This window comes from Notolepis coatsorum, assembly GCF_963971535.1.
Source record: "Notolepis coatsorum genome assembly, chromosome: 12".
NCBI lineage: Eukaryota > Metazoa > Chordata > Actinopteri > Aulopiformes > Paralepididae > Notolepis > Notolepis coatsorum.
This window is the reverse complement of record NC_140176.1, coordinates 100,588,889-100,611,431: the sequence shown is the minus strand read 5'-3', so window position 1 is coordinate 100,611,431 and position 22,543 is coordinate 100,588,889. Positions and strand designations below refer to the sequence as shown.

The 22,543-nt window shown below is 48.0% G+C and overlaps 1 protein-coding gene across 1 annotated transcript in view; it reads left to right on the top strand.

Moving 5' to 3' along the window:
* LOC311237989 (A disintegrin and metalloproteinase with thrombospondin motifs 19-like) overlaps positions 1–22,543 on the top strand; it is a gene marked incomplete at its 3' end in the record, with an annotated part of 279,286 nt that overhangs the window by 168,036 nt on the left and 88,707 nt on the right. The window contains 3 exon segments of the mRNA XM_084325960.1: positions 2,989–3,146; positions 19,006–19,177; positions 19,575–19,710. Coding sequence (XP_084182086.1) covers positions 2,989–3,146; positions 19,006–19,177; positions 19,575–19,710 — 466 coding nt within the window.

Here is a 22,543-nt window from a genome sequence, read left to right as displayed (position 1 = left end):
GCAAGCTAACGGTAGCTGGCTCCAGGCTATTAGCACATCGACAAGCTGCTGGAGCTCCCGACGCTCGGCTGGTTGAAGTGGATCTAGGTAGCCAGCAGGCTGAATGCTCCGCGACGCTCCCGGTTGCTATCATGTGCAGGTCCTCTTCTCAGACCTGTGTGGCAAAGCACTGCACACGCATCATGCAAGCTACACATCGCTGCATGTTGATCAATGGTGGCCCACTCGGTGCATCACAGTGGGCTACTATTGTGCTAACAACAACCGCGGTGTCCGGCTTGTCGGCCGGCATGAGTGCTCGATTTGGGGTGGTTCTCTCCTCCTTGTGTGCCCCCGTTCTCGCGGGTGTCCTGCCGGGGAGCTTGTGGACGCGACAACAGCGGCGGCCGTAGCGTTAGTTAGCTCATAGCTATTGTGTACCACTAGCGTTACGGCGGGCTCGAGCACCCTACGGCTGCCGCCGTTGTCGCGTCCATGGGCTCCCCGGCAGGGTACCCGTGGGGACGGGGGTGTACAGAGAGGAGAGAACCATTTTGTGTCGGGCGTGCATGCCGGCCAGCGAGCCGGACGTCGGGATATGTTGTTAGCACAATAGCTACCAAGCTAAGCTATGTTAGCTTCTAACGGTGTATACACAATATGTACAACGACACAATGATTTACATTATTACAAATATGGTAACGTGGTTGTGGCTTTTACAAATAGTGGTAACATATATATAGATAGACAGTACTGCTACATCTCTATATTTATGACATACCATATTTGTATGTAACCTGAAACCTAATCTCTGACGGGGAGATGGGCGGAGCTATTTGGTGGGTGGCTGTCACTCAAAGCATTCTGCTAGTATGGTTGGAGCCAAGCCAATAATAGCCTGCTTTCATGAGGCTGAAAAATGCTGGTTTTGAGTACAAGATTAGAAATATAAAACAATGATTATTTTTGGAATAAAAATTACAGATGTGTTACATAGACTCACAGGAAGTGTGTAAAGTTGCCCAAATAGTGCTAGGAATAGCAGTGCATAACCCCTTTAATATATGATAATAATGTCAAAAAGGGGTCGGTACCGACCCCGTGGGGGGGAACAGGTTAAAATGAGTAAATATTATTCATTTTAAACATGTTTATATTATTTATATGGCTATAAAACAAAAAACAAAAAAATTATTTTTCTTGTTCTACTCTCATATAACCAGGGGCCTGAGGGGGGGCGGCGCCCGAGCGCCCCTAGTGGCGAGCCGCCACTGCCTTTAGTGGTGTAGTAAGAGATTGTAATAACTGGGTTACCAGTGTCCAGGGTCTCATCATGGCATATAGTGAGGCGTCCTCTTCATCCAATGCCCTCTTTCACAACATGGTCATAGTGGTTACAGATCACCTGCTTCCAGGAGTTAACATGTTCTGTGTGGAAGATGAGGTCATTCATCACCTTCTTCTCATTATAGACAGTATAGTCAGAAAACAGCTCCTCTGGATGGGCCAACAGAGTCTCCTCCTTGTGTTTTTTCTTGCTTCTAACACTTATGCATTTAGGAGGGTACTCTACGTCTCTGCTGCTCTGCTCTGTGCTGCTCTGCTTGTTATGGTCCTTTTCCATGGCAACACACAAACTTAACTGACAGAGACTGTTGTTATTAGCCTTTTGTATAAAATATAATTTAGGATTTAGCTGGCTAACTAACATAGCTAACGTTCTGTGAGCTAGCATCAGTAGCTGGCTGGCTAACTAACGTAGCTAACGTTCTGTGGGCTAGCGTCAGTAGCTGGCTGGCTAGCTATCGTTGCTAACGTTCTGTGAGCTAGCGGGCTGGCTAACTATCGTAGCTAACGTTCTGTGAGCTAGCGGGTTGGCTAGCTATCGTTGCTAACGTTCTGTGAGCTAGCGGGCTGGCTAACTATCGTAGCTAACGTTCTGTGAGCTAGCGGGTTGGCTAGCTATCGTTGCTAACGTTCTGTGAGCTAGCGGGCTGGCTAGCTATCGTTGCTAGTGTTCTGTGAGCTAGCGGGCTGGCTAGCTATCGTAGCTAACGTTCTGTGAGCTAGCGGGCTGGCTAGCTAATGTAGCTAACGTTCTGTGAGCTAGCGGGCTGGCTAACTATCGTAGCTAACGTTCTGTGGGCTAGCGTCAGTAGCTGGCTGGCTAACTATTGTAGCTAACGTTCTGTGAGCTAGCGGGCTGGCTAGCTAACGTAGCTAACGTTCTGTGAGCTAGCGGGCTGGCTAACTATCGTAGCTAAAGCTCTGTGAGCTAGCGGGCTGGCTAACTATCGTAGCTAACACTCTGTGAGCTAGCGGGCTGGCTAACTATCGTAGCTAACGCTCTGTGAGCTAGCGGGCTGGCTAACTATCGTAGCTAACGCTCTGTGAGCTAGCGTCAGTACCTGGCCACTCTGTTTGCAGTTAGCCGCTTTAGCTGATGTCGGCAGTTGGCTCCTTGCTACTTTGTTTTCTCTGGTGTAGACCCTCTTCTCTTTGGATTTAAGTGTTGATCTTTGTCCTTTTGGATCTATGTATATTCATGTTGCCTTTGTGAAGTTATCTTTTCCTTCTGTTTAGTTCTTCCATTAAAAGTTGAATATCTTTCATGTTCACAACTGTCTCTCTCTCTCTCTCTCTCTCTCCTCTCTCTCTCTCTCTCTCTCTCTTTATCTCTCTCTCTATATATCTCTCTCTCTATCTCTATATATATATATTTATCTCTCTCTCCCTCTCTCTCTCCCCTCTCTCTCTCTCTCTCTCCCTCTCTCTCTCGCTCTCTCCTCTCTCTCTCTCTCTCTCTCTCTCTCTCTCTCTCTCTCTCCTCTCTCTCTCCCCTCTCTCTCTCCTCTCTCTCTCTCTCTCTCTCTCTCCTCTCTCTCTCTCTCTCTCTCTCTCTCTCTCTCTCACTCTCTCTCTCATCTCTCTCTCTCTCTCTCTCTCTCTCTCTCTCTCTCTCTCTCTCTCTCTCTCTCTCTCTCTCTCTCTGTCTCTCTCTCTCTCAGCCCTGAAAGACGCGGGGAAGCACTCCATCAACAGCGACTGGAAGATCGACCACCCCGGCTCCTTCAACATGGCCGGCACCACCGTGCACTACATCCGCCGGGGACTCTGGGAGAAGATGTCCGCCAAGGGCCCCACCACCTCCCCACTGCATCTCATGGTGAGACCGCCTTCTGTTCACAGTCTACGTCGTGACGTTTGAGGTTTAGGCACAGATTACTAAACTGAAGTGTGGTGTTTTGCAGGGGTGTAAAGTACTTGAGTAATTGTACTTCGTTAGCGTTATTAATCCTGCGGGCCGCACTTTATTTAAAAACAACCAATCAAATCCCCATCAATGGAAAATGAACCTGCCCATACCCATGCTGATTGGTCCTTGTGCAAGACTAGAAAGCGGGGATCTTTGATTAAACACCAGCGATCAGAAGAATAGACAGTCAGAAAAAAAGATTTACTTTTACTTTTTAGTACTTAAGTACATTTAAAAGTAGAAACTTTTAAACTTCTACTCAAGTGTGTTTTTAGCCAGATACTCTGACTTTTAATTGAGTACGATTTTTTAGACGGTACCCATACTTTCACTTAAGTATAATTTCTGGGTACTTTTTACACCCCTGGGCCCTCATTTATCAACGTTGCGTACGCACAGATATGTGCGTAACCCGTGCGTACGATCATTTCTAAGCAACGTGTGGGACTTATCAATTTGAACTTGTGCTTGACTTTGTGCGTATATAGACGCACAGCTCAGGGCATGCGTACCTGGCGCCCGGCGGTAGAATATTATACTGCAGACGGACGGCATCAGTTTCATGCATTAGTTTCAACGCGGAAATAAGCTTGCGTTCATTAGTTTGATTGACGTGTTCTGTATGACCCCCGTAATTCATTATAGTTCAATTGTAAAATAGCAACAGTAGTGTAATTATGGTCAACCCCCTATAAATAGCATTTGGAATAATAGGTCTTTCCTTCTGAATGAATGCAGCATGGTTTATATATAGCGTTATCGGAATATACGGGTGTACTGATTGCGCTCCGCTAGCCCCTTTCGTGACTGTGATGCACCGAGTGAATCCACAGTCACTTGCTCCTCAATAGGAAACCAACCTATGTTGACCATGAAGGACTGGTTCTGGCCGAACCGTTCGTTATACAAGTATCACAGAGACATTTCAAAGGTACTCACAGTTGCACAAGGGTTTCAGACAGAGATACGGGATGGTTTGAAAGCTGCGGCGTTGCTAATAAACATTTAAAATATTTTTTATAAACTGGTCAACACTGCTCAAAACGGCATTATTTCCGGCGTTGGCTGCCTGGTGCGCCTGCGCTGTGATCACAGCGCATGCGCATCATGCACCCAACACCGGAAATAATGCAGTTTATAAAAATATTTTAAATGTTTATTAGCAATGCCGAGCTTTCAAACCATCCCGTATCTCTGTCTGAAACCCTCGTGCAACTGTGAGTACTTTGAAATGTCTCTGTGATACTTGTATAACGAACGGTTCGGCCAGAACCAGTCCTTCATGGTCAACAGACGTTGGTTTGCTATTGAGGAGCAAGTGACTGTGGATTCACTCTGTGCATCACAGTCACGAAAGGTGCTAGCGCTCCGCGCAACTCAACTCGTTATTATTTTGCGCATAGATTGCAGAAATACGGGAACGTTTTGATTATATTTTAAAGGCTTTGCCATTGTTAAACATAATAAGTGGAATTTCGAAGCTGTAAGCAGAATACAAGTCATATGAACACCCACGATATAGTGTTCTTCCCCCTTCCTATAAGAACGAATAAAAAACGCATTGCAACGAGAACAGAGGTTATTTGTTGAGTTTATGTGTATTACAAAACCCTTGCAATAAATGTGTCTTAAATGAATGAAACACATACATGCTCTGGATACAGAGCATATATTGTGTGGGTGATATGACCTGTATTCTGCTTACAGAATTCCACGTATATTTAGTTTTACAATGTCAAAGCCTTTTAATATAAATCAAAACGTTCCCATATTTCTGAGAGAGTAAACTATGATATGAATATGAATATGATATGATATAAGGTATACTGGTCCGTCCGCGAGGATAGCGAGGAGTCGGATAGCCATTAAATGCCATTTGAGAATATAGGCTATTAATGCAAAGCGACGGCTTATAGCCTATACATATTATTTAATGTTTTCATAAGCGTAAAGACACGGGTTGTGTCTTCTTGGTTGACAGCGCGTCAATGAACAATCTCGCTCGTGGAGTTTCTCATAGTTCGCTCGGGTCAGTCCATTATTTCACATCCCATGGGGGGTGTTTCATTACCATATATGGATAATCATGCACAAGCATTGACGGTAGAACAAAGAGGTATTTATCAACATGGAGGAGTGTAGGACCTGTGTACGCACGGTTGATAAATCCCAATATTTCTGTGCGTACACACATTCTAAATGTGCTTACATACGAAAATAGAACACTTTCTAAGAATTGTTGATAAATGAGGGCCCTGGTGTTTTGAGAGCTCTCCCATACGTGCTTCTGTTGGGGGGTGACAGTGGTTCAGGAGGTAGAGCGGATCGCCTGGTAATCCGGAGGTACCCGGTTTGATTCCCCCCTCCTCTCGTGGGTAACGTGTCGAAGTGTCCCTGAGCAAGACACTTACAGTAACCCTTAACTGCTCCCGATGAGCAGGTTGGCACCTTCGCGTGGTTGCCTCCGCCATCAGTGTGTGAATGTGTGAGTGAATGGGTAAAATGTGAGGAAGTAATTGTAAAGTGTTTTGGATAAAAGCTGCTATATAAATGCACCATTTACCATTTATGTGATGTGTAACGTTAGTGCTGTACTTTAAAGGGGACCTGCATTGCTATTCCTAGCACTATTTGGGCAACTTTACACAATTCCTGTGAGTCTATGGAAGACATCTGTAAGGTTTATTTAAAAAAAAAAAATCATTGTTTTATATTTCTAATGGAGTACTCAAAAGCATAATTTTCCAGCCTCAAGATTTCAGCCTGTTATTGGCTGGGCTCCGCCCATAAGCACTTTCAGTGACAGTCATCCACACAGTCTGCGAGTGGCAGACAGAGAGAGAGAGAGAGAGAGAGAGAGAGAGAGAGAGAGAGAGAGAGAGAGAGAGAGAGAGAGAGAGAGAGAGAGAGAGAGAGAGAGAGAGCACTGTGTAAACACAGCTGCGTGCGAGATACGCAGGTCCCTTCTCTTTCTCTCTCTCTCCTCTCCCGTTTGAGGAAGTCTTCCACTGTGCCGCACGCTACAGCTATAGACGGGGCGTTAGTATGCTCCCGAATTGAGAGAGAGAGAGAGAGATAGATAGGGGGGAGAGAGAGAGACAGACCGAGAGACGACAGCGCGACGCGCGTGTGTGTATGTGTGCTCTGTCGCGAGGGTCCTATCTGATTCTCCCTCTCTCTCTCGCTCGCTCTCTGTCAAACCCTGTTTGGTGCGCTACTACAACCACAGAGCCAATCGGATCACTATCCGCTCCATCCTTGCCACGTGACGTCACCATGCGAGTCAAATCAGAATGACCTGATTAAAATGGAGCAGGAAATGAATGACCTGAATGACGGCAATCCGCCAATATGGTATTTAGACACACAGACACATTGATACTAACTCCTATTACTATAATACCGCCTCTCTCCCCCCTCTCTCTCTCCCCCCTCTCTCCTCTCTATCTCCCTCTCTCTCTCTCTCTCTCTCTCTCTCTCTCTCTCTCTCTCTATCTCTCTCTCTCTCTCTCTCTCTCTCTCTCATCCTCTCTCTCTCTCCTCTCTCCTCTATCTCTTCTCTCTCCTCTCTCTCCTCTCTCTCCCCTCTCTCTCCTCTCTATCTCTCTCCCTCTCTCTCATCCCCTCGCTCTCTCTCTATCTCTCTCCCCTATCTCTCTCTCCCCCCTTCTCTATCCTATCTCTCCCCTATACCCCCCCCCCTCTTTCTCATCCCCTCTCTCTATCCTCTCTCTCTCTCTCTCTCATCCCCTCTCTCTCCTCTCTCTCCCCTCTCTCCCCTCTCTCCTCTCTCTCCCCTCACACACACACACACACACACACAGACACACACACGCACACACACACACACACACACACACACACACAGACACACACAACACAGACACACAGACACACACACACACACACACACACACAGACAGACACACACACACACACACACAGACACACACACACAGACACACAGACACACAGACACACACACACACACACACACACACACAGACACACACACACACACACACAGACACACACACACACACACACACACACACACACAGACACACACACACACACACACACACACACACACACACACACACTTGCACACACACACACAGACCGGCCTCATCATGTCGTCTGGGACTTGGCCCGCATTAGCCTCTGCCTCTCGGGGGGTCAGGACCTGAGGGGCTGATGGACTGGTGTTATTAGCCGGCCGCTGCTCAGCGACAGCTCTGTCATGGCCAGGATTATGGTTATAATTTTAATAGGATTAGCCTCGACAAGCCCCCCCCCCCCCCCCCCCCCCCCCCCTCCTCTAATGACATCACACCAGCGGGGGGAGGCGGAGAGAGTAGCCCCAGCAGCAGCAGCAGCAGCAGCAGTAGACGGGTCAGGAGCAGCGAGCGGAGGAGGAGGCACCATGTGAAGCCTCCGCTGGGCTCATGTTCCGAGCCTCCCGGGCCCCGTCTGAATCTAACAACAACAACCCGGGCGTTCTGCTGCCGCCGGGGCCGTGGGATCAGGCCGAGGGGCCCCTCCGATTTACTCAAAACCCCTCCAAATGGGAATAGCCGGGCACCTTATCCTGAGCCATTTTCAACATATTATTCCGCTTTAAAACTACAAGGCGACCTCTGCGATCTCGACTTTATATTATTATGACTAATGGAATGTAGCAGTCCAATTCTCAGAGGGCTTTGAAGATTAGTCCCCGGCGCTTGGCTCCTGCCAAGGACTGGACTCTTAATTTGACGGTAACTCGAAACGCTAGCGCCTACTTCAGTTGCTATAGTTTTGCCTTTGTAGGGGCAGTACTGATGTGGCGGTAATAGTATACACACTTCTACATGGATACAGATGTAGTGGTATTCACACACGTGTAAGGGGGGGGGGGGGGGGTGCAGATATACAGTAGTGTGCTCTGCTTTTTGCCTTCGTAGGGCAGAGACAATGTCATGTTCGGAGTAACTAAGTATTTTTACTCAAGTACTGGACGATTTGCCCACCGGCACTTTGGCGAGCCCTAGTGGCTCGGGTGTGCATATTTGTAATACAATATATATATCGAATTGAAGGCTTTTTTTCCTCCAATTTGTCGATAGCGATAAATCCGACAAAATCCGACAAAATCCGTTGAGCGGATTCTCGAGTTACATGCCGGTATTTGAGGCTTGTGCAAAGTACACGGTATTGCGCAAAATACCACTCCCGACTCTTGGCGCAGTAGTTCCCTCAATCTAGATCTGATCTCGAAAATGATTGTGGAGGGTTGTAGTAGCCAATGAGTGTGGCTTCCAATGATACCCCACCTGGGGATGTATGAATCTAAAAAACAAAAAAAAAACTAACGAGCGAGAAAACACCCGAATTAATTGAAGTCTATGAGAAAACTGAGTTTTTCTTTTGTACACAGTTTACCAAAATCACTCCTAATCACTCATTTCTGAATGGATCTTTATGAACTTTTTGGACATGTACTACATAAGGCTTCAGGCTATGGGTCCGTCTGGATTTGTAAGCCATACCACCTTCTGGGGAAATACTACCTCTGGACTACTAACTACTACAGAAACACTTGAGTAACAAGTTTTTCTACAACTCAAGTTCAGACCTATGTTAATCTATTACGTTAGCACTAAAAGTCAAATTTGTTTTCTGGAATCAGAGACTTCAGAATGTCATCTTTCAAAAGAGACCAGGCTCATGCATGTGCTATAAGTATAAAAGTATGTTGTTTTGGGGTTGGCGGCTGGGTGGCGTAGCGGTCTAAGCGCTCGTCACCAACACGTGAGACACCGGTGTCAGCGTTGCCTCCAGCTTGGGCCGGCCGTCATACTGACTCAATTGGCAGAGTCAGCGGGAGGGGATGCGATGGGTGGTAATCTGGTCGTTGTAAACAGCGACTCCTACAGGTCGGTCAGGGCGCCTGCACAGCAAGGACAGGAGATGTCGAGGGTAGTGTGAGCCTCCCACACGTTACACCTCGCCAATGAGAGTCCGCGCTGGCAGGTGAAAAGAAGTGGCTGGCTGACTCCGCATGTATCGGAGGGGACATGCGATAGATTTTTCAACCCTCCCTACGACCGACCAGTGGGGGGCACATGCGAGCAACGATCAAGACAGGGGAGGGGGGAATTGGCATGACTAAATTGGGATGGGAGAAAAACTGAAAAAAAGAAGGAGAAAAAGTGGATAAAAAAAGGGTGTTGTTTTGGTTTGCAAAAAAAGTATGCAGTCTTCAAAAACGAAAACTGAAATGGCCAGGAGACTCATTGCAGGTTAAGAGGTTAAGTACAATTTCGAGCTACTTGTACTTTATGTGAGTATTTTCATTTGAGGGAACTTCATACTTTTACTCCACTTCATTTCAAGGGAAATATTGTACTTTTTACTCCACTACATTAATCTGAACCCATCAGTTACTAGTTACTTTGAAGGAAAGGATTTTGCATAGAAAACACAATATATACAAAATAAAAGATTATATACGTTCACATTTGAAGCCTGTCAACTTCAAGAGGATGTAATCAGAGCAACATAACTGGAACTGGAATTGTGGGGCGGCGTGGCTCAGGGGTAGAGCGGGTCGTCCAATGATCGAAGGGTTGGTGGTTCGAATCCCGCTCAAGCCCATGTCCATCCCACTGCCGTTGTGTCCTTGGGCAAGACACTTAACCTACTTGCCTCGTATGAATGTGTATGCATATGAATGAATGTTGGTGGTGGTCGGAAGGGCCGTAGGCGATGATTATTCGCCACGCTTCCGTGAGTCTGCCTCAGGGCAGCTCTGGCTGCAATTGTAGCTCACCACCACCGGTATGACTGTGTATGAACGAATAATGGACTCTGTGAAGCGCTCTGGGTCTCATGAAGAGCGCTATATAAATCCAAGTCATTATTATTATTATCATTATGGACCACATACCATTTTAACATAACCTTTAATCAGAGCAGCATAACTGGACCACGTACCACTTTAACATAACCTATAATCAGAGCAGCATAACTGGACCACACACCACTTTAACATAACCTTTAATCAGAGCAGCATAACGTAAGGTTATCCTATAACCCTAGTTATATGAGTATAGCGAGCGCTCTGCTCTTTATGGAACTATCCCTTTATCCACTCTAATAATGAATAATTTTCTCCACATGCACACACCTATTTACCTATCCGCCTGGCCACACCCACATCCGCTCCTACATAAGCGGGGTCGTGGCCACACCATCAGCTCCTTCCCAAGTCTTTCACCACCGAAGGCGAAGACCATGTGGTCCTCAGTGAGTCAGAGCAGAGCGCTCGCTATACTCATATAACTAGGGTTATAGGATAACCTTACGTTATAGATCGTATAGCTTTACGCTCTGCTCTTTATGGAACGCAGGAGCTGAGCAGAGCGAAAAGCTCGACAGATGTACCCGCTGAGGCCCCCTACAACCATCAGAACCGGGGAGGTACCGAGCCCCCTGGACCCCCCTAGTGGAGGACGGGAGGGAATCGGATCCGACTGTGCGAAGAGGGTTTAGCACCTCAAACGCACAGGCTGAGCAGACCGTGGGACTTACCTTTGTTTAGAAGGACCCGCGACCACTCAGGCGCGCATCCCACATGCCACCAGGGAACGGACGGGAAGCAAAATATCTCTGTCACAGCCCCCAACATCACGGGGTCGAAGGTCAAGAACCCAACCCCGTGGCAAGGCCGTAGCAGCGGAGCGCAGAGGAGGTCCCAGCCCTAGGACAACCTGAGGGCCAAGACCCCCCGAAAAAAAGGGGGCCTGGTGAGGCCAACGAGGCCGTAGCATCGGGACCCCACCAGACGGTCACTGGTGACACCACCCCCCACATCGCCAGCATATAGGACAGGGCCCAAATCAAGAGCAGGCCCTTCCCCTCTTGGCACGCCGCTCTGAAGCACTCTCCTCAAGAGGCTACCCCCCCACAACACTGCAGGGCCAGTCGGCGTGCCGGGGAGACAACCCCCAAGGAGGTTGATCCCTCAATCCAGGCAACAGGCCCCAAGTGCAGAACTCGACCTGTGCCTGGAGCACTGCGGACTAGACAGGCGCCTAAAGGGTCTACTGTGAGAACAGTATCCCGGCGGAAGGGGTGTTCGGTATGCTGTGCACCATGTCATAACCTCCACAAACCCAACCCCTCCAGCGGGGTCGAGGTTCAAAGAGGAGGCTGACACAATTGGCAGACATCATGAAGGGTGCAGGGGGACACTCTCAGGCAGACTGGGTCAAACCCGGCCTTAACCCGAGAGTCGACTCTGCTACCAACACACCGGGGAACCAACCACCCCCCTATGTTTAGTTTAACAGGAGGCGGTTGTTGCCTTAACCCACCAAGAAAAACTCAGAAACATAACTGTGCGTATACACAGGCTATACAGGTAGTACAAGTGTTTCAGTTTTCAAAGGGTTAACCCAGGCCCCCCCGCGTCTATACTTCCCACAAGCCAGTTGTCCTTCCGCATTCGCCTTTTGCGCTCTGATTGGCCACTGACCTACGCTAGTTTTGCCCCCACGCCGGTATGAGCGTAGAAATAATGCGTGGAGAGCAGAGAGCGGCGGAGAGCGAGCCTCGCACACACGCACTTTGAAATGGGTATCACAGTAGTATGCCCTACTGTAGAACATGACATATTAGCATGACATCTGATTTATTAATGCCAATATTTTTTTTTTATCCACTTTTTCTCCCATTTTCTATATATTTTCTCCCATCCCAATTTCGTATCATCCAATTCAACCCTCCCCTGTCACGAACGCTGTTTCTTGCCTCCCACAAGCCGGCTGCAATGTGGACTAAGTCATACATAGCACAAGTCCCCTCCGGTACTTGAGGTAACAGCAGTCGCATCTTTTCACCTGCGCAGCTCGATCTCTCAGTGGCGAGGAGTAACGCGTGGGAGGCTCACGCTGCCCCCGACACTTCCTGATTCTACTGCGCAGGCGCACCAACCGACCTGTAGGAGTCGCTGTCCACAACGCCCGATCCCCACCCATCAGTTTCCCACCCCCTAATACGGCCAATGTGTATTAGTACGGACGACCAGCTAAACTGAAAGCAAATGTGGAGCGCTGGGCTCGAACTGACGAGCCCAGCGTCTCCAGCATTTCATGGCGAGCGCCTTGCCCACTACGCCACGTAGCCGCCCATTATTAATGCCAATACTAAAGATTCGGGACAAACGCAATTGGCACAAGTGTAAATCATGGAATAGTCACTCAGTTTTAACATCCGCCGACTTAGGTCAACTCGCTCGTCAGCTGGCTGTGGAGCCTTTGGTCACAAGTTCAAATCACTCTTAGTTAAATTTTTTTTATTTTTTTTTAACTTTATTTTTTAGCGTTTATCGCTTTCCTGGTCAAGCATGACCGACAGTTGTAGGGTGAAACGGGAGAGAGAGCAGGGGGAGACATTCGGCAAATGACGGCGAGTCCGGGAATCGAACTCGGAGTCAACCAGATCCGTGACGCAGCACGGAGTTCCGCGACGCAGCGCGGTAACATGGTGTGCTACTGGAGCACCCCCTTAGTTAAATTTTTTTTTTTTTTTTACGTTTCATTAATTTATCCACTCTGGTTGGATGTTGTGTATGTATATGTATGTATTGTGCTGTATAATGACAATTCATTTTAATCGAATCTCATTTTGAAATCGCTACGCTGCCTATGGCGCGTCAGACAGCTTCGGAGGTGAGCGCATTGCACCATGGTGATCCACTCAACAGGTAGCGATTTCAAAATGAGATTCAAATGTATTATTTTTCCAATATTTCTAAATAAAACTGGCAGTTTTACACACTTCCTTTAGAAAAGCCATTCAAACGTCTCAAGTTTCTTCAGATGATGAAAAAAGACACGGTCCAAAATGTATATGAATTGGAATGGATGACGATTAGCGATAGTGAAACTAAATGTACCTGCCCACGTTTTACCGGACCAACCCTACCCATTTAATCACGATCCTGCCCTACTGTTCAGAGTCAAATGCAGATCGGTGTCACATTAAATGCAGGTCGATGTCAAGCAAAACGCCAAGCAGCGTTTTGTTGTGTGACATAGTAGTAGTAGTAGTAGTAGTTTATTTTTTCAGTCATCATCACACACAGTACAATATACATCATCATTTATCAATATTTGATTATTTACAGTGACTGAAAAGGTACAGACTGAAGCATAGTGCTTATATGTGCCTGTCCTATATTCTTACCAAAAAATACAACAATTTAGACTCAAAACAGTATTCTAAAGAAAAGAAAAAAAGCAAGCAAAACAGTATTATTCACCCTTGTAGTTTTCAAAAATAGCTTTACAAACCTTTTTCTTAAAAACCAAAATGGAATGACTCATTCTTAACGTTAGGTTATGACTATAACCAAGTTCTGTTAGTATAGCGACGCTCGGCATCACTAGTCTGCACTATCTCGCATATGTGCACGCGCACTGAATAAAGACCACAAATGTACCTTTAATCCCAATATTCGTCTGACCACACCCCTATCAGCTTACCCATATAAGCAGGGGTGGGGCCACCCACTCGCCTCCTTCCCAAGCTTTCGCCACAAGGCGAGGTCAAAGGCTGCAGCGGCGTCGGATGCCGAGCGTCGCTATACTAACAGAACTTGGTTATAGTCATAACCTTCTGTTTCGTATTAGCTCTCGCTCGGCATCACTAGTCTGCACAAGGGAGGCCGAGCGAGAGCCAACGGCCGACAAATACACCCCGCTGACAGCCCCCCACAACCATCAGAACAGGGAGGGCCGAGCCCCCCCGACCCACCCTAATGGAGGGCACCCCCCCTATTAGGGGCTTCACGGGAGGGCGACGGACCCGACCGTGCGAAGAGGCACTCAAGCAACTCAACGCACAGGGTGAGCAGACCGTGGCTTGACCCCACGACTACACACACGCACAACCCGCATGCCACCCGGGAATGAACGGAGGAACAACCTCGTTACTGCCCCCAGAATCACGGGGTCAAGGGCAAACCCAACCCCGTGGCAAGGCCGTAGCAGCGGAGCGCGAAGGAAGACCCAAACCCACCAAAGGGACTGGACCCCCTGGAACGGGGGCCCGGAGAGGTCCATGATGCCAGCATCAAGACCCCACCAGGTGGGCACTCAGTGACCCCGCCCCCCACATCGCCAGCGTATTCGGACAAAGGCCCCTCAGCCGAGCGGGCCCCGTCCCCCCAATAGTACACCGCCTGGCACACTGACCCTGCAGAACAGGCAGTCAGCATGGCCGTAAGCACACAAAAAAGGTTAACCAACGGAAGCAGGCAGCGCACCGGGGAAAAACCAGGCAACAGGCTGTTAACCCTAGCCTGGAGACTGCGGACGAGACAGGCGCCAGAGGGGACAGCTGAACACAGCCGCCCCGGCGGAAGGAGCGTAAGCTGGCGGTGTTGCATGACCAAGCCTCCATTTAAAAACCCCCACCCAGAGGGGTTGAGGCAGAGAAGGCTGACACGATTGGCAGACGTCATGAACGTGCAGGGGCACCCTCAAACGGTGAACCCGGGAGTTGACACTGCTCCAACACACCAGGGAATCAACCACCTTGGCGTTACCCAATGCGGTGGTTGTTCCTATAACCCCTCAAGAAAAAACTCCAAAACACACCTGCGGGTATACACCGGCTATACCGCAGTACAAGTGTTTCAGTTTTCAAAAAAGGGTTAACCCAGGCCTACGGGTCGACAAAACATTACTTCGGACCGGGCCTGGCGGTACGGGAAGCACAGGGTCACCAGAGGAGGTCAAAGACCACCCCCACAGGCCCCTCTTCACCATGCGTGAGAGAGGAGCGAAAAAGAATGGAGAACCAGCCCCTAAGCACACCGTACTTGGTATTCCCAGGCGGTCTCCCAACCAAGTACTAACCAGGACCAACCTGTGTAGCGGCCGAGATCCGACGAGATCGAGCGTGTACAGGATGGCATGGCCGTAAGCCATTACGACAGTGCTGAGTAAAAAAGTACCCAACCAGGGTCTCCATAGCGCTTAACCCTGTGACACCCGGACCGACCTGGCATTTTTCCCCCTGAAAAAAGCCCAAGTCCCTCAGGGTACCAGAACAGCAGATCTGCATCCCCGGCGGACAAGGGGTTCAACTGATCCGGACCAGCGTGACCAGAACCAGTCCAGTGCCCTAACCACGACGACATGCCTACTCCAGGAGAAAGGGCAGATATGCGTGTTGATCTTAACATGAAAAGAAGGCGCCACCCAGACGTTCGGCCGAACCGCGCCCGGTGGCCCACCCCCAGGGCGTGAGACCCCTCTACATATGTTCAGATCCATTCCGTCATCATCCCCCAGACATGAACGAGAATCCGTCGACAACCCACCCAGGTCATGGGATGTGGTCGTCGGAAAAGGAAAAACCTCCATCTCAGTTGCTCTATAAAAACGCCGTTTTAACCTCAAGCAACCAAGGCGTGCCAGTCAATCGCCTGTTTACAGCGAGCTAGCACTATACGTGCGTCGGGACACACCCGCATCAATGAACAGGCTATTTAGACCTGTCATTGAATCCCCAAGGCGCCCAGGGAAACGACAAGAGGGGTGTGACACTTCCTAACTCCAACTCTTTTTTAATAGAAAAGAAGGAAGCACCAACAGTATGTATCCCAGTCTACACAGCCGGGGGTAAAAAATTGCTCACATTTTTACATCCCACCACCCTCCCATAGGAAGGAGACGGGAATCCCCAGAGGGACTTCCCACGCGAGCTGTACATATTGAAAAGAATATATTGCACCTTGAGCCATGTAAAAAATTGGTTTTAGGGCTCTCCGGGGAAAAGGCACTGAACCCATACACACTCAATAATCGAATTGAATCGAACACTACACAATAGAATAGGACACCTTCTAGAGGGTCCACTCACTTTTGACAATCTGAGGAGGAAGGCTCTGTACTCTGATGGAGGCTCCCTCACAAATAAGGAGGAGTCCGAACTCACAGAAGGCCCGAATAGGCGCTTGGTGAGGAGGAGCCCTGACCACCCCCCGAAAACAGATCCATCACATGGACCTGAACAGCACACGGAAGTCCTACCAACAGAGACGCGCACGGTGACGTACTCTATGGCGGGGGAATTTCTGCGGTGCACACGCCCGATATTCCAGGCCGTGGGACCAGGAAACGTCCAGGAAACCAGTCCAACCCAGTTGTAGGTCACATGACACACACAACCCATCATCACCTACAAAAAATGGCAAAAACACTCTACAGAGGAACGCCGTTTTTCATAATGAGAGAATACATCATTCTCGATTAGTATCGGCCACAGGCCTTGCTAAGCACACACGACAGCGACCAACCAATCTTTTCTTTTAGGAAAATAAAGTTTCTCCAGCTGTTTTAGCACAACCTCAGCAATCAAGCTAAGGGTTACATCGCATCCCTACCACACAAAAGACACAATGTAGTGCAACACATGTCTGATAGGAGGATGAAAAAGTCCCCAGGGAACCGGGGGGAAACACAATCCTCTCATTTTACACTTAATACGGCCAGTTAAAACAGGAAAACCTGTTAATATGTGAACACACTGTTCATTGTCATCACAGGCTGAGAAAAGAACATTCTTTTACTCACTTGTCACTAAGCATAGCTTCATAGGTTAGTTACCTTAGTTGTGAGTACACGGTACATATAAACACACATGATGTTTCTCACACAACAACCAGATCATTTTCACATCTGTAACAACAACCCGATTTGCACGGAGAAGCTAACTGCCAGTGACAAAAACAGTTCACACATAACTTGCGTCGTATCCTAAATGCATTGCAGCAACACACGTTTTGGGAAAACATCGTTATTCACACAACATTTAGAAAGGTAAAACCAGAAGACGTGTTATAAGGTCTGGTCAAACCTTGTCCTACCCGGAACGTAGATCAGCGAAGTGCAGTCTCAAGACCCCGTAGACAACACAGCCGATCCTGTGTTGCTCGAACTGGGCAGCGTCGTCGCTCCAACCAGTCGCTACAGTCCTCTTTGTTGACGCAATCCCCGTCCTGGCTCAGGGCAGGGTCGACGAACATCCCCTGTCAAAGATGACGTCGTAGTCAAGAGTGTAAAACATGTTATAATCAAAGCACGTTCAACAGAGTAGCATTAAGCTAACGGTCGCCCCAACCGTCGGTCGCTACCGCCCCTGCTCGCGAGACGGCGAGCGAACGGCGCACGCGACCAGAGGGAAGCTCACGGCGGCGCGCGAGGAGCCGGAGCTACCCTGCGCTGGCCTTGTCCGATAGCAGCAAGCTAACGTTTCCTAGTGATCACAACCGGCTAGCGCCGCAGCTAACAGCTGACTGGCTAACAGTAGGCCCAACCTCTGTAGGCCACGCAGTGATCCCAGCAGGCTAACGCCGCAGCTAACAGCTGACTGGCTAACCGTAAGCTAAGCAGCTATCACCTGAACTTTGTACACAATGATATAACACTCACCCAGACAGGCCGCCGTTCTGAAACCCTCCTCACTTTTTAAGAGAAAAGAGTAACAAGATGTCAACACAGCTTTACAACAGTGATTTTACCAACACCCGACGGAATCAGCACAATACCAAACTGGCTTGTGTAGCTGACTTGAACATGGATCTTCTGCTATCGAACATCCATGCACATATCTCCTCGTGAAGGAATACTCTCATTTGGATATGAAAGAAGGGGCTTTAACACGGTGACAGAGAGATACCCACTCGTCCAGAAAACACAGGGATCACCAGTGTTAATGGTCGCGGCCCACTAGTTAAAACTAAAATGGCTTCAGACCAAGGTCTTCTGTCGCCTAGGAGGCTGAACAAAGGACCCTAGCCTGGGGCCGGTTTTCATAAACATTGTCAATTAGCCCCCATAGCACCAACAGACAAGTGGAGCCTGCCAGCAAAACATAACTCACCAAAACCAGGAACCCACCGCTTCTCACAACAGCGGCGCGTCCTACAGCCCAGCTGTGCCTTTACCGCAACCAGCACACAGCAAGGACTGCAGTTGGAAAAGCATGTAGCGGCACGAACTCCCAATACGAAAACCGGTGGAGGATTTTTAGAATGATCATCATCTTCCAGACACTCCAGTACGAAGACAATATCGCCGTATTTTCTCGAAAATAGTGAGAGAGAAAATAAAGATATGATGTCAACGTATCCTTGTTTCCCAACTCTGCTCCTAATTCTTTCTTCCATCATGGTGTCAAGTGTGGGGATCTACCGAGGCACTTCTTCCTTGTGGTGAAAGCGAGAAGGAGGCGAGTGGGTGGCCCCACCCCTGCTTATATGGGTAAACTGATAGGGGTGTGGTCAGACGAATATTGGGATTAAAGGTACATTTGTGGTCTTTATTCAGTGCGCGTGCACATATGCAAGATAGTGCAGACTAGTGATGCCGAGCGAGAGCTAATACGAAACAGAACTGTATATCCGCATTGTTCCACAGGTTAACCCCAATAATAGAAATACACCTCCTTTTAATCCGTTTCTTAGCTTTTTGAACAGTAAATTTACAAATATCTCTTTCATGTGTTGAATGAGCGGCACGGACAAAATTGGAGCTTTGCACTTTGAGTCCGCTTTGAGTCCGTGTGGACCTCCACGGAGTCCAGTCCGCGTACGCTCCGCTCGACTACGGGAGGGCCTTTAGTCTCTTACCTATACGATTTCAAGTGTCTGGTGAACAACAAAGTCAATAATAGAATAAAGGTGTTTCCCTTTATTGTTCCTGGCACCCAGGTGCTGCTGTTCAATGACCAGAACCATGGAATCCACTATGAATACACCATCCCCACAGCGAGCGGCCCGGAGAACCAGGGAGGGGTGCCGGGCTCCAGCCAGAGGCCCAGCAACGCTCTCTTCATGTGGACTCACTCCGGATGGGAGGACTGTCACACCGTGTGCGGTGGAGGTACTACACAACATTTCCTTTTTAGCGCCCCGACCGACCAGTAGGAGTCGCTGTTTACAACGACTAGGATACATACCCCACCGGCTTCCCACCCGCTGACACTGCCAATTGTGTTAGTAGGGACGACCGACCAAGCCGGAGGTACCGCTGACAGCTGGATTCGATCCCAGTGTCTCTGCGGTGGTAGGCAGGCGCTTAGTCCGCTGCGCTACCCAGCTGCCCGGCACTTGATATTTTTATAATTTCATTGAGATGTATTTATTACTTCCTGGTATAATAATATGGTACATCATAATGCCATCACACATCTTTAACTCTTTAGCTCAATAACCAAATTATTTTGTTGTATTTATAGTTGTAGGATTATGTATAATAAGTTGCTTTGTTGGCAATGTAGGGGAAAGAAAGACGACAGTTACCTGCACAAAGACCTACAACAAGACCACCAGCATGGTGGACAACAGGAAGTGTCGTCACATGACCAGACCGGACGCTCAGGTGCGCAGGTGTAGCGAGCAGCCCTGTCAGACGAGGTAAACACTGAACAGCTGTAACGCTCTCATCAACAGGGCCGGGGGGGGGGGGGGGGATTTCTTCTTCCACACGATTGCTTCTTGCTTCTGAATTACCAATGCTTCCAAAAATCCAGCATCAAGCTGTTAGCTAGAAACTATTGTAAACTACTAACGAGTCGGTCGCAGTCAACCAGCACCTGCTAGCGGCTCTGACCCTTTAGCTCAGCTGGTTAGTGTAAACTACAGTCAACCAGCACCTGCTAACCTCTGACCCTTTAGCTCAGCTGGTTAGTGTAAACTACAGTCAACCAGCACCTGCTAACAGGTCTGACCCTTTAGCTCAGCTGGTTAGTGTAAACTGCAGGCAACCAGCACCTGCTAACCGCTGACCCTTTAGCTCAGCTGGTTAGTGTAAACTACAGTCAACCAGCACCTGCTAACGGGTCTGACCCTTTAGCTCAGCTGGTTAGTGTAAACTACAGTCAACCAGCACCTGCTAGCGGCTCTGACCCTTTAGCTCAGCTGGTTAGTGTAAACTACAGTCAACCAGCACCTGCTAACAGGTCTGACCCTTTAGCTCAGCTGGTTAGTGTAAACTACAGTCAACCAGCACCTGCTAACGGGTTTGACCCTTTAGCTCAGCTGGTTAGTGTACACTACAGTCGACCAGCACCTGCTAATGGGTCTGACCCTTTAGCTCAGCTGGTTAGTGTAAACTACAGTCAACCAGCACCTGCTAACGGGTTTGACCCTTTAGCTCAGCTGGTTAGTGTAAACTACAGTCAACCAGCACCTGCTAACAGGTCTGACCCTTTAGCTCAGCTGGTTAGTGTAAACTGCAGTCAACCAGCACCTGCTAACAGGTCTGACCATTTAGCTCAGCTGGTTAGTGTAAACTACAGTCAACCAGCACCTGCTAACGGGTCACCTTCATTTTGAATGTCGTCAAGACTTTACAGACATTTCAATGCACACATTTCTACAATATAACAATAATAAATATTAATAACTATCTATATAGTACTTTTTTTTCACACATGGACCGCAGTCCAGAGTGCCCCACGGCAATTAGTATAAAATTAACATAGACATAAAATCAGCACACAATTGACGGAATAAAAAAACAATGCATAAATTGCAGACATAAGAATAGGTATAAAAGACAATAAACGTAGTGCAATGTAAACGTGCAGACTTAAAAATAGGCATAAAATAAGTACAATGTCGCTCTAAGGCATTTACATTTTTTATACCTCCTATAATAGTGGGGGTCGCGGCTCTCTGACACTGTTATTTCGGGGGTCGCGGCCTGAAAACTTTGGGAACCCCTGACTTGTATTGCCTCCGCCAAGGCGGGCAGAGGTTATGTAATCGGTCCCTCATGTCGGTGTCTAAGATATATCTCGACAGGTTATTCATGACCCCAAGATGATTTGATGACCTTGTGACCTTTTCTCTATCGCCACCGTCACGCTAAACTTTCCATCTTCTGACACGTTTAGTCTGACCGTCACAAACTTTGCTGTGAACATTCATGATCTCTACTGGAACACATCTTTTCATTTCGGTCACCTCATGACCGTTCCTCTCTAGTGCCACCACAAGGCCAAACAGAGAACAATATTCATGTTATGTCTGGATGGCCATGTGCTGTGCACATTCATGACCTTGTGAGGACATTTCCATTTTTTTAAATGTCTCTTCACCAGCTAGGCGTACGGTCACAGAATCTGGTGTGAATATTCATTACCCATAGAAGGAGAAACCTCTTGATTTTGGTGACCTTTCGTCCAATGCCACCATGTTGATTCATAGCCTGGATCTGCAATATTGACAATTATTGACAAAAATGTTGCATGTGAAATGTATGGCAAATGTATTCTTCTATTTTGTATTGTGTTACACAATTCACGACCATTATCAGCCATTGTTGCCAGATCTGTAAAATGATTGGCATCTACAATCTCAGAATTTAACAAACAACCATAGCGAATAAAAAAAAGAAATTTATTAGCATTACTTCCCAACCCTAATCATCAATCATTTGTATGGCACAATGTAAAACCACAATGCAATTTATTTTGTAATATAATGAGTATGTTGTGCTGAAACACACTAGTCCCTACAGATGCATGAGGGGAGCGGATGTCTCACTGCCAAACCACACCTTTTGCGTGGGGGGAACATTCTCATTACGCGTTGATGTTCAGGAGGGGAGTGTTTAGATTGTCGCACCGCACCCATTCTTGTGAGGAATCGCTTAATTATGTCAATTAACTTCTACGAGTATCCTTTAAATCTCACTTGTCTAATGGGACACGAACAATCGGATGTTTTCTCAAGGCCGCCTAGTTTTCACGTGAGTCTGAATTCCACCCGGTGTCTCCCCGGGAGCGTCGGCGGAAGGATTGAGACGACTCATTGTTTTCTTGCTCGTCGTCGGACAGATTCTTGATCTCCTCTCCAACCGCTCACAATAAATTCAAACCGACTCCATTTGCCAACAGCATCATTGTTTTCCACAAGCTGCTCTGTGACAAAGGAAAACAAAGTGATTCTGAAAGATGCAGGGGTATTATTTACACAACATGTGTACACAGTACTGTGTATCCCTATTCTTTGTTTTAATTCACTCGAATGTGCCAGCAGGGAGATTAGGTTTGGGTCTGTGTGTCTGTCTGTCAGTCGTTCTGTCGTGCTAATCTCATGCTCCCAGGCCGGCCGCCTAATGTTTTCTGAGCACGCTCCTCACACACGGAGGCTCTGCCTTTGATATTATTTTATTGTTGAACATCGGGCAACGGCAGCTATTTTATTAGAATTAATTTCCATCCTCGTCTGCACTGAGCTG